Raw genomic sequence first — 12436 nt, forward strand, 5'->3', positions numbered from 1 at the left:
CTGGCAAGTGGGAGACATTCAAAAGTGAAACGAGTTCAGGGCTAACATATTTACATAAAGGTGAAAATTAAGGAAAGTAAGTCCAAGGAACCCTGGATGTCAAGGAGGATCAAGGCTGGATAAAGGGGGAAAAAAAGAAGCCTGTGGTAGGTATAGAGTTGTGTTGTACAGCACAGACACAGGCCTTCAGCCCAACTCATTCATGTCGACCAAGGCTGAATTGAATTGGTTTATTATTGTCTCTTGTACGAGTTACAGTGAAAAACTTATCTTGTATACCATTCATACAGATCAATTCAGTACACTGTGCATTGAGGTAGTACAAGGTAAACAATACAGAATGCAGAGTAAAGTGTCACAGCTACAGAGAGAGTGCAGTGCAGGTAGACAATAAGGTGCAAAGTCATAATGAGGTAGATTGTGAAGCCAAGAGTCCATCTTATCATATCAGGGAACTTTTCAGTAGTCTTATAACAGCAGGATAGAAGCTGTCCTTGAGCCTGGTGGTACATACTTCCAGGCTTTTGTATCTTTTGCCTGATGGGAGAGAGGAGAAGAGAGAATGTCCGGGATGGGTGGGGTCTCCAAGAGTCCATGGAGCGGAGGTTGGTTTTCGTGATGTGCTGAGCTGTGTCCACAACTCCCTGCAGTTTCTTGCGGTCCTGGGTAGAGCAGTTGCCATACCAAGCCGTGGTGCATCCAGATAGGATGTTTTCTATGGTGCATCAATAAAAGTTGGTGAGTGTCAAAGGGAATGTGCCAAATTTCTTTAGCCTCCTGAGGAAGTAGAGGCGCTGGTGAGCTTTCTTGGCCATGATGTCTACGTGGTTGGACCAGGACACATTGTTGGTGATATTTACATGTGGGAACTTGAAAGTCTCAACCTTCTCGACCTCAGCATCATTGATGTAGACAGGTGCATGTGCACTGCCCCCCTTCCTGAAGTCAATGACCAGCTCTTTTATTTTGCTGACTTTGAGGGAAAGGTTATTGTCATGACACCATGTTACTAAGCTCTCTATCTCCTTCCTGTACTCTGATTCATCGTTATTTGAGATACGTTCTTCTACAGTGGTATTAGCTGCAAACTTGTAGATGGAGTTAGCAGAATCTGGCCATGCAGTCATGAGTGTATAGGGAGTAGAGTAGGGGGCTGAGGATGCAGCCTTGTGGGGCACCAGTGTTGATGATAATTGTGTCACAGGTGTTGCTGCCTATCCTTACTGATTGCGGTCTGTTCTTCAGGAAGTCAAGGATCCATTTGCAAAGTGAAGTGTTGATTCCCAGGTCTTGGTGTTTGGTGATGAGTTGTTGAGAGATGCCTGTTTAAGCTAGTCCCATTTACCTGCGTTTGGCCCAAATCTCTCTAAGCCTTTCCTTTCCATGTACGTGTCCAAATGTCTTAAATGTTGTAATTGTACCTGCCTCTACTAGGTCCTCTGGGGGGAAGCTTGCCCTCAGATCCTCTTTAAAGCTTTCCCCTCACTTTAAACCAATGATTTCCAGTTTTAGAATCCCCTACCCTGGGGGGAAAAAACTGACTATCTACCCTATCTATACCCCTCCTGATTTTATAAACCTTTATAAGGTCACCTTTGTTAGCCTCCTTCGCTCCAGGGAAAACAGTCCCAGCCTATCCAGTTGCTCCTTATAATTCAAGCCCTCCAGTTTAGACAGTGTTCCTGTGAATCTTTTCTGCACCTTCTCTAGCTTAATCACATCCTTCCTATAATGTGGCAATCAAAACTGTACACAGTACCCCCAAGTGTAGTCTAATGAATATTTTGTACAACTGTAACATGACGTCCGAATTCTTGTACTCATTGACATGTCCGATGAAGGCAAGCATGCCACATGTCATCTTTCACCCTGTCTACCTGTGTCACCACTTTCAGGGGACTATATACTTGTACCCTTAGGTCTCTCTGTTCAGCAACACTCCCCACGGCCCTGCCATGCACTATGTATGTCCTGCTTTGGTTTAACTTTCCCAAAATGCATCACTTTGCACGTCTGCCGTTCCTTAGACACCCTTCTTCATGTTCCACTCTACTGCCAATTTTGTAGTAGAGAATAGTAAATAGGGGAGGCCCTTCAAGAGTATAAAAAGTGTAAGAAGTTATTTAAAGAAATTAGGAGGGCAAAGAGGGGGCACAAAATATCACGTGGACAAGGTTAAGGAAAATCTCAAAGCATTTTATAAGAATATGAAGGGCAAGAGGGTAACTAGGGAAAGGTTAAGGCTCATTAAGCAAACTGTGTGTGGAGCTAGAGGATGTAGGCAAGGTCTTAAATGAATACATCCCAACTTTATTCACTAAAGAGAAGGGCTCTGAAGTTGGAGAATTTAATGAGGGAGATGGTGAAATTCTAGAATGTTATCAAAAAGGTGCTATTAGCTGCTTAAAGGTGGATAAATCCGCAGGGCCTGATGAGCTGTATCCTAGGCTGCAGTGAGAGGCAAGGGAAGAGATTGCTGTAGCCCTGACAGAGTTTTAAATCTTCAGCCACAGGTGAGGTGCTAGTGACTGGAGGTCAGTACACATAGTATCATTACTCGAGTGGCAGCAGGAATAAGCAAGGTAATTTCATCCTCTGAATCCAACGTCAGTGGTAGGGAAGTTATTGGTCAAAATTAAAAGACAGGATTGATCTGCATTTGGAAAGCCAGAGACTCATCAAAGACAATCAGCATTGTTTAGTTAGGGGGAGATCCTGTCTGATTTTTTGATTGAATTTTTTTTGAAGAGGTAACCAGCGTATTGAGGGCAGTGCACTTGATGTAATCTACATGGGCTTCAGAAAGGCCTTTGACAAGATTCCTTATGGGAGACTGGTTGAAAGAGTCCATTTGATCCAGGGCAAGTTTACAAATTGGATTCAAAGTTGGCTTGGAATAGGAGGCAGAGGCTGATGGTGGAAGGTTGTATTTGTGATTGGAAACTTGTGACCAGTGGTGTACCACAGGGAATGGTGCTGGGAACCTTGCTGTTTGTCATATACATTAATGGTTTGTATGTGAATGCAGGAGATGTTTGCATGTGATAAGAAAATAGGAGTTGATAGAAAAGATAGTCATAGGCTACAGGATGAGATTGATAGTTGATCGGAAGTGGAATTTCGTCATGTGTGAGGTGATGTACTTTGGAGGACTAAATAGGATAGGATATACATAATGAATGGTAGGATCTTGGAGCATTAAGGAACAGAGGGACCTCTGTGCGAGTCCAAGGATCTTGAAGTGGCAGCACAGGTAGATAACATGGTGAAGAAGGCATATGGGATCATTGCTCTTACTAGAGCATAGAATAAAAGAGCAGTGAGGTTATGGTACAACTATGAAACATTGGTTAGTCACAGCTTGGAGTATTGTGTGCAGTTCTGGTCGCCACACTAAAGGAAGGATATGATTGCACTGGAGAGGATGAGGAGAAGATTCACCCGGATATTGCCTGGGATAAAGTGTTTCAGTTACGAAGAGAGACCAGATAGGGCGGGTTTGTTTTCCGTGGAGCAGAAGAGGCTGAGGGGGGACCTGATAGAGTTATTCAAAATTGAGGGGCATAGATAGTAGAGCAGGGGTTTCTAAAATTAGCATACGTTTAGGGTAAGGGATAAGAGGTTTACTAATCTGAGCAAGAAATGTCTCACCACAGGGTGATTGGAATCTGGAGTATCTGGTGTTGGAGGCAGATACTCTCACAACATTTAAGTATTTAAAGGAGCATTTAAATCACCAAAGCATGCAAGGCTACAGACCAAGTGCTGGTCAATGGGATTAGTACTTGATGGTCGTCATGGACATAATGGGTCTCTTTCTGTGCTCTGTGGCTTTATAATACTTAGCCTGACCAGTAGTTCCACACTAAACATTGATTCACTTCACTGGTGCAGAGTGGCTGCAATGCGTAACATCCACACAACACGTGCAGTGACTTAGCTAGGCAACTTCCAACAGCATCTCATCAATTTGTGACTTCTACAACCAGGTTTAAGATTGGTTGAGACCCAGGTTTCCCACTGTCAAACTGAATGTGAAATATAAAATGATCACTCTTTTGTCAGAGGATCCCTTTTATCTTAATTTATATAATTAATCGTGCTTATCTCATCTCTAGATCTAGAATAGTCTGTTCCCACGTTGGGAACGTTCTGTGGATTTGTCCTGAATACACTTGCTGAACTTGTTCTCGGTCTACCTTCGTCAATTTGATTCATCCAGATTAGGTGAAGATTAAAGTCGCTGATGATTATTGCAATGTTTATAAGCCCCCATAATTTCTTGATTCATACTCTTATTGTGTGGCTTTTATATTAAAGGACTGATGGATTACCTCTACCAGTGATTCTTTGCTGTTACTTATCTCAGCCAAACTTCATTGATTTCCAATGCTGTAGTGATTTTGTCCTTTATTAACAGATCTACCTCAACCTTTGTATCATCCTTCCAAAATTCTTTCTGGTGCTGTTTTCAGCAGATCATATCCATTTATTTCTGTTTGTATCATCAATTCATCTACCCTTGTTACGAGTGCTGAAAGAACTTTAATTTTGTTGTTTTACCATTTTTAGTATAATGGAGAGTAGTAATCATATAACATTGTTATGGCTCCTATGACTGACCAACATTAATGCCAACTAGCAGGAATCCATCTGCACTAATCCTATAATCCCATCTTCTTACATTCTTTCTCTCTCCCCCTCTCCCCACCCTGCCACAAATTTACATTTGGGGCAATGCTTATATCTTTGGAACATGAGAGGAAACTGGAGGTTCCTGGACATGAAGAATGTTCAAGCTCCACGCAGACAGCACCCAAAGTCAGGATTGAACCTGATTCTGTAGCTGTGAGGCAGCAGCTATAATTGCTGCACTACTCGATCACCCCTCTCTGACCTTGTTTGCAGGTGCATAAATGTTTGTATGCTCTGTTCTTTGATGCCGTACCCTGATTATTATTACCCATGTTGCTATGTTACACTTTTTGTCTTGTCCTTGCTCATTCTCAACTTCTTTAAACTCCACCCAGCCCAACTATTTAAACAGCTCCATACAGACTTAGTAATTGGACTTGCTGGGACACCAGTCCCAACCTGACTAGAGGGAAGCCTGTCCTTGCAGAACAGCCCTCTTTCCCAGAACTGGTGCCAGTGCCCCGTGTTTGAAATTCATTTCTCCCACACGAATCTTTGAACCATATCTTCAACTTTCTGATCTTGTTAATCTGGTGCCAGTTTGCATGAGGTTGAGGTAATAATGCAGAGGTTATTACCACTGTGATTCTGCTTTTAATTTAAAACCTAGCTGTTCATTCTCCCTCAGAACCTTTTAAGTCCGATCCATATTATTGATACTTAAACAGGCAAGAGAAAGATAAACTGTACTATTGCCACACAATTACATTTTTTTTGTTTGCTTCCACTGTCATGAATGACTGTCTGTACCATGGTGTGGTAGTCATTTTCCTCCTCCCTGAACCTGCTGTCATCCATGCAGGCTGCACGAACCATTTATTGTTGGACAAGAGTTTAGGCTCCTGCATTGCTCCCTGCTGATCACTCATCCCTGCCTTTCTTGTACTCGCATTCCTCGGTCCCTGTTTTCTGACAAACCTGCAGCATTTGACCAAAGGGGCTTGGCTGTCTCCTGGAACAAAATGGCCAAGTTGCTTTCTCCCTTCCATCTGTATTGGTGTCTGAAGCACTGACTTCATTTCATTGACTTGAGGTGAAGTTCTGCAAGTTGCAGTTACTTGCAGATCTGGCTGCTGAGGATCATTGTCTCTACCATTTTCTGCATGGTACAGCCACAGTACGTCACCTCGCCTTTGCTGTCTGCCCTAATTTATTTAATTAGTACTTTTTCAGCTGGCTATTTATAATTTTTAATTGTCTTACTAATAACTTGGTCTTAAGTCCCAATTTTAGTTGCACCTTTTGCTCTGCATTGTAATTGAAAATGAATCTCTTCAACATAGAGGGGAAGAAATGACTCTCATTAGTTAATTGCCTTCTGATGCCACATCTTGATTTTTCTTCCCTCTCTCTCAGATAATTATCCAGTAACTTATTCAGGGAAAATATTAGCTATATCCATTTAGTTGCTAATGTAATTTGGATGAAAGAAACATAATTGTTGATCTGAGCATAATACACATAGCAGTTTTGATAAATGGGCAATTTGTTGATAGTTCAGTAGGAATTGAACTATGTTTAAAATTTGATATGAAGAATCTTGTAGTTTCACATCTTGGGACACCACAACATTCTTGACTACCAATGAATGGCTATTTAAAGCATAACTGCAGCTTATTTAAAAACTGCAGAGTCCTAGATAAATTACTTGACCATTATTACTTCAGACTAAATTTTGTTAATCCCGGTGGAGTTCCTCCATTCAGTATCTTCCCTTTCCATTTGCTGTCCTCTACTACTGGTATGGCTTCCTGCTGTCATAACTGGTTTCCTGATGTGTGCTCGTGCTGTTGCTCTCCTGTATATGCTGCTACCACTTCTCCATTGGCCTTATGTTGGGAAACTTATGCACAGGGTTAGGTCTGGCAGTTGATCTAATTGGACATTTGTTTAAACTGTTTAAATATGAGTTTGAAGGAAACTGAATACAAACTTGCAATAACAATTTAACTGGATAATGGGATCTGAAAACCAGATACAGGCTGCCATAGATGCCTCAGTGCGTCTTAGCTAGTTATCATCTGCAGTCATCTTGGACATGTATAGTTCAGTATGTATTCTGCAAACAGGAAATAAATTAAATTAAGTCCCTTTATGTTGATTTATGATGCCAAAGATGGGAAATTATTGTTGAGACTAGTTGTACAAAATTAATCTTCATAGGTATTGAATTTAATGTACAGCAAATGTTAGTTAAACATTTTTTAATACAGATCTCTGTCTCCTCTAAGAAGATCCAAGTCTCGCTCTCTTGTTCGAAGGTGAGGAAATCAACAATATTCAATGTGAAATATCTGTCTTCCTATATTTTTCTCTTCTCATTCCCTGCCCCCCTCTTTGCCCCTCCCCCAAAGCTCTCCCCGAATTTTTTAATTGATTTTTTATTCCTTGGCAACAGCCTTGATGGTTGATCTGTTAGCTATCTAGAATTGCTCTTGAGCAAGTTCCAAGGTATGGATTGATTATTTCAGGCTTTGTGATGTTTGAGGATAAAAGTACTCTTGATGGAGTAATTATGATAGACTTGGATAATTTAATTTTTGGTATTATGGAATGTGGCTATGCATCTCCTGTGTGCTTCCTGCAATATCCAGGTACCTATTGAATGTTGTTTCAACTGTTGGATTTCATTTTGGGCCAGATTCATGTTAATCTCAGTTTTTTTTGTTTTGCAGAGTTCAGGCTTTTGAATCCAAATACTAATAGATCCACAGCACTGTTGCCTATAAATTGTCTCTCTAGATATAATGGAGATAGTCTGGGGAAACCATCACTTTGTAGAATCTCTTTGAAATTAAGGCTTGTTCAGTCTGAATAGACAGCTTTACTTGTCAGTTTGCTGTACTAGTATTAGCCTGGGGAATGATGCCTTTCCCTTGCCTATTGTGGTCTTACTGTTGGCCTTTGGATATTTAGTTAACTTTGACCTCTATCTTCTATTCCAAAAACAGTCGCTCGAAGTCTAGATCACATTCACCAAAGCGAAGGTAAGGAATTAAACGAACAATTTATACGCAAAAGGACTGGATTCTCCCTCCCTACATCTGTAATTACTTGTATTAAGGTTTTCATCTGTAAGATCATTTATTAGTATGTTTGAATTTATGCCAGTAAGAGCGATTTGGATGCAAGGAATTTTTTTGGTTCTAAAATTTGATTTCTGTGGAAATCGACCCGCGCTCTGTAATAAATCAGACAACAGCAGAACCAAAGAACTTACGATTAATGCTTTATTAGTTTAACGCTTTATTAGTTTAACGCTAGCGGGAGTGGGGGATACAGAGACTAAACAGTGTAACCTGAGCTGTGTACTGATCCTCACTTGAAGATGCCTTGGTTAGTGTGTACCTTTTATACCCACTTCGTGAGAAACCTTCGTGGGAAGTTGCACTTACTACGGCAATTGCTTACAACAAGCTTTAGCAAAACAAGATATGTCTAAAATACCTTTTTTTTTTGCTTACCCACACCTGGCCTCAAATCCAGCCATAACTAGTCACCCCATGGCTGAGGTAATTCTTTACCATAGGAAGAATAGTTAACTATCAGGAGATCAGCTATGTAATATTAACCCTTTCATTCCCATTTATCTTTTATATTTCTGTATTTAAAGCTCTTTTTCCTTAGACAAACCAACATTACCATGAATGTTGTCTGTTTAATCTTAACATCTATAATTTGTTTTGGTAGGGCAAAGTCATGTAACATACAAATAGGATTGACGGAAAGAAAACATGGCCTTTAAGTTCTATATTGGTATTAAGAGGCTTAATGTCATGGTTAATGGAATCTTGCCCTAATGCTTTATTCAATATACACTGGTATATTAAATAAAAACTTAGAAGTTAAAGTTTTTTTCAGAAAACATTGTCACCTAAAATTATAAAACAGTATCAGCAAAAACTTTGGTGCTGGATGTCGTGCTGTTTAGAAGACCACAATTTATTTAGAATATGGATTGGATATTGACAGTCTCCTGAAATGTGCATGGATGCAAATGAAACTTAACACTTGAAATTTTGTTCTAATTTTACTATTTTCCTTCCTCAGTCGCACACCATCTGAAAATTCTCGTAGAAGTGCAAGTCCTGACAGAAATGACTAAGTACAACTTGTAAAGCTAAACTTTTAGAATGAATGTTTTTTTGTTTACATTCTTTAAAGTTGTACGGGAATCCTTTGGTTCTTTGTGGGGATTTTGATTTGATTTTAAATGTAAGGGCTTGTTTCTAACTTAATTTTCATGCTTCCTTTTTTCCCCCTTTTGTGGAGAAAATATGGCGCGGGTAGGACTTTTTTTTAAAAGAGTACACATCCTAGAGACTAAATCGAGTGATCTGCATTTTTCCCTGCATAACTGTGTTGTATTCTTTTGTTGTAATTTCCTCAAACCATTTGAAGTGTATCACATTTTTGTATCTGGAAATAGAAATAAATGAATTGTCCTGAGAGGTGTGTGCGTATATCTCTTTATTATGGATCCAGCAGAGAATCAGTGCATTCAGTTAAATTTACTGTTACTCATGATGGAATGGAAGTCTAATTTATTAGTAGCTCAGGAAAATGAGCAATATTGTCTTATTATTGCAGAATGGATGCTCTTGGAAAACAGGTACAGATCCTAGGATCACAGAGATAGATGGTAATGCTGATGAGAGAGAATATGGAAGCTTTGGTTCTGGGATAGTAACGCAGTGATAACTTAGGGGCTTATGAGCATTGGAGAAAGGTGAAGGCTCACTTTTTGGTTTCAGCACTAATGTTGGGGAGGGGTCAACATTTTTAGTTTGTTGGGATCAGTGTGGGAGAGGACCAGAGGATCTTTCTTTAGCTTTGTGCATTACTGAGCCCCAGAATAATAGATTGTGTATTGGTATTTACTTCCTTTTGATAAAATTTCAATCTACTCACCCACCACCAAGAAGTAGAAATTACTTAAAATTATTGGAGAAATCAGAGGCAGAATTGCTAATTCAAAAACAAATTCAAAATTCATTGAGCTTTTAAATCTGTAAACTGTTAATGAGTAGTGATTAATTATTTCAACACTTTATATTATACAGACTCTTGCAACTGATAACACAAAGGTGAAGAGTAGAAAATTGTAGAGCAAGTTGCAATGTGGTAGTGAAGATGAAAATTAATTCACTTTAATTTTCAAAAGGGAATTGGATAAATATATCACAAATTTCCAGGACCATGATGAGAGGGGAGCACTGAGGCTCAAAGAATAGTTTCCTGTATGCATGTTCCAGAGTTCTATATAAGGGCAATGGTTAAGATTTAACTGAATGGAACACAATACATTTACTAAATATTTTGAAAGTAGCAAAAAAATGTTAATGCTTTTGAGGTATAAACACTCAATTAAATAGGCATCTGAAATATAATTGTTTGTTCCCCAAAGACTTCAGGGGACAATAAATAAACTCTTGCTCATGTTACATGTTGAACAATTCTGGAAACTGCTCTTGGAATCACAAATGCAATTAGACATCTTAACTGTTCAGAATATATCTGAAGCACACATTTGGGTCTTGGATGTGAAAGAAATTAATTCAATAGTCAATCAAATTTTGTAATTTTTACTGGATATTGTAAATTTTAGTTTGTAGTACAGGTCCTCCCCAGGTTACAACAGGGTTCAGTTCCTGAGATCTCTTTGTAACTTGAACAGTTGGAAATGTGTCTGCGATCAGAGTTCCCACATGGCAGAAGATGCCTACAGAGGTGGGTTGTCACACAGGAATTGGTCATCTGGAGAATCATAAAATATTGTTTTGCCATTCTTAATACAAACTAATGTTAGCAAATTTAGCCCAAGCCCATCTCAGGCTAATAATGATATTCTAAAAGATTTTACTGCAGAGGTTTTAAATGCTATTGATAGTTTTTAAAAAAAGGACACTTGCTGGCCTGGATATCTGTAGAAAGAATTTGCAAAACAGATCAATGTGTTAACTAGTATGTATTCTCCTTGGGTTCAATGTGGCAAAATTCTAGCTAGTGTCAAGAACAGTTGCTTGCAGCCCCACAGCAGTCAGCAAATCCATCCCACTGATGTCCCAAACATCTGTTTGTATTTGTGGGCTATACACAAGTCAAGCTGAAGAGGACCAAAAAATTTAAAAGAATATTTTCAAAGCAATGAATAAACAGCTTAGAAATTCAGGGGTAACACCTTTTAAAGACCTGTATGAGAGCTGAGGTAGATGAAAGTTCATCTGATTTTGTAGTCTGCTATTGTGGTTGATGTTATAATGCAGATATTAATCAGTTGACTAAAGCAAATTCAAACCCAACTGAAATCTGGATAAAGTGTGCACATCCATCCATGATATCATTCAACTTGCTGTTCCAGTGTCACCTTTGCAAAAGAGCTATACAACAGTACAAATTCCTCTGCTGTTGGGGCTTTTGGATAGACAGTGCAGTAAAACTTCGTTTTCACAAACCCATGGTGAGAAGCCAATGGTATGGTAGTCATGCTGAGGCTGTTGTGTGGCCACAGCATGAAGTGCAAGTGGTATTCACTGTGAAGTGGTGGTGAGCACAATCCCTCACCAGGTATTTGCCTGTAACCCTTTGACTCCAAACTTATCAGAAACGCTGGCAAAATAACTGGAGGGGAGTGTAAATTTATTACATTAAAAATTTGGAGTCAATTATTTGAAAGGGTTACAGCAGAAAATTCAAAACTAAGCCATTTCATTCTCTGCCAATCCCCTTCTTCCCCCCCCCGATTTGAAAATGCTGTCATGTATCACTGATTTTATGATACAAGAAAGACAAGATATCTTTATTAGTCACATGTACATCAAAACAGTGAAATGCATCTTTTGCGTAGAGTGTTCTAGGGGCAGCCTGCAAGTGTCACCACGCTTCTGGTGCCAACGTAGCATGCCCACAACTTCCTAACCCATACGTCTTTGGAATGTGAGAGGAAACCCACGCAGACACGGGGAGACTGTACAAACTCCTTACAGATAGCAGCTGGAATTGAACCCGGGTCGCTGACACTGTAATAGCGTCACACTAACCGCTACACTACTGTGTTTTATATCATAGATGGGATGTGGAAATGATTTAAAAAATCATTATGTAAATTCAAAGCTATTTAAAGAACTGTTACAATGTTACAAAATTATTTCAAAGTTGCTTGGTTTAATTAGCAGTAATCAATAGAATCTACAAACTGCAAAATTATTGAAATTTTGGATCGCCTCAAATTGCAAAATGCACTTTTACTAAAGTCTTTTGGCACATTAACTTAAAAGGCTAAAACTGTTCTTTGTTTTGGTTCAAGTGAAATGTAATGCCTTGAGTTTCTGGCAGGTATAGCATTGGCTTTCCTGTAGAATGCAATAGCACTTATGGCTGCTGATTTCCTGTAATAATTCATGCAAAAAATGGATTTTCAGAGGAACCTTGGGAAATGCCTTAAGGAAGAGGCACCACTACTTAAGTATGGACACCTCTGTATAAAAGCTCCCTCTTATGGACACAGCAGGGAATATGATTCAGTTTTCCTATGTTAAAATGTTAAGTTTCCTCCCACCATCAAACCCACACCACCCGAGCGTGATTTTTATTTTCCATTGTTTAAGAATGTTTTTATTCAAATAAGGCAACACAGTAGCTGCTTGCATTACTCTTTCATAGTCGAGAATTTAAACCACGTTGTGTGATTATATTCTTCACCGGGTCTCAGCAATACATCTGGGAAATTCTTCTGCAATAT

The 12436-nt window shown here is 39.3% G+C and overlaps 2 protein-coding genes across 5 annotated transcripts in view; one reads left to right on the plus strand and one right to left on the minus strand.

Moving 5' to 3' along the window:
• LOC127568608 (serine/arginine-rich splicing factor 7-like) overlaps positions 1-9146 on the plus strand; it is a 29703-nt gene extending 20557 nt beyond the window's left edge. For 2 of the 4 annotated variants that reach the window (XM_052012561.1, XM_052012564.1), the window contains exons 7-9: positions 6909-6956; positions 7647-7682; positions 8746-9146. In XM_052012561.1, the coding sequence (XP_051868521.1) occupies positions 6909-6956; positions 7647-7682; positions 8746-8800 (139 nt within the window). In that variant the 3' untranslated portion in view covers positions 8801-9146. The remainder of the gene's footprint in view (positions 1-6908; positions 6957-7646; positions 7683-8745) is intronic. The other 2 variants (XM_052012562.1, XM_052012563.1) reach the window with 2 other exon arrangements.
• Positions 9147-11839: 2693 nt separating this feature from the next.
• Positions 11840-12436, minus strand: part of galm (galactose mutarotase) — a 33059-nt gene continuing 32462 nt past the window's right edge. Inside the window, 1 exon segment of the mRNA XM_052011215.1 lies at positions 11840-12427. Coding sequence (XP_051867175.1) covers positions 12344-12427 — 84 coding nt within the window. The 3' untranslated portion in view covers positions 11840-12343.

Source organism: Pristis pectinata, chromosome 3, assembly GCF_009764475.1.
Source record: "Pristis pectinata isolate sPriPec2 chromosome 3, sPriPec2.1.pri, whole genome shotgun sequence".
NCBI classification, from domain to species: domain Eukaryota; kingdom Metazoa; phylum Chordata; class Chondrichthyes; order Rhinopristiformes; family Pristidae; genus Pristis; species Pristis pectinata.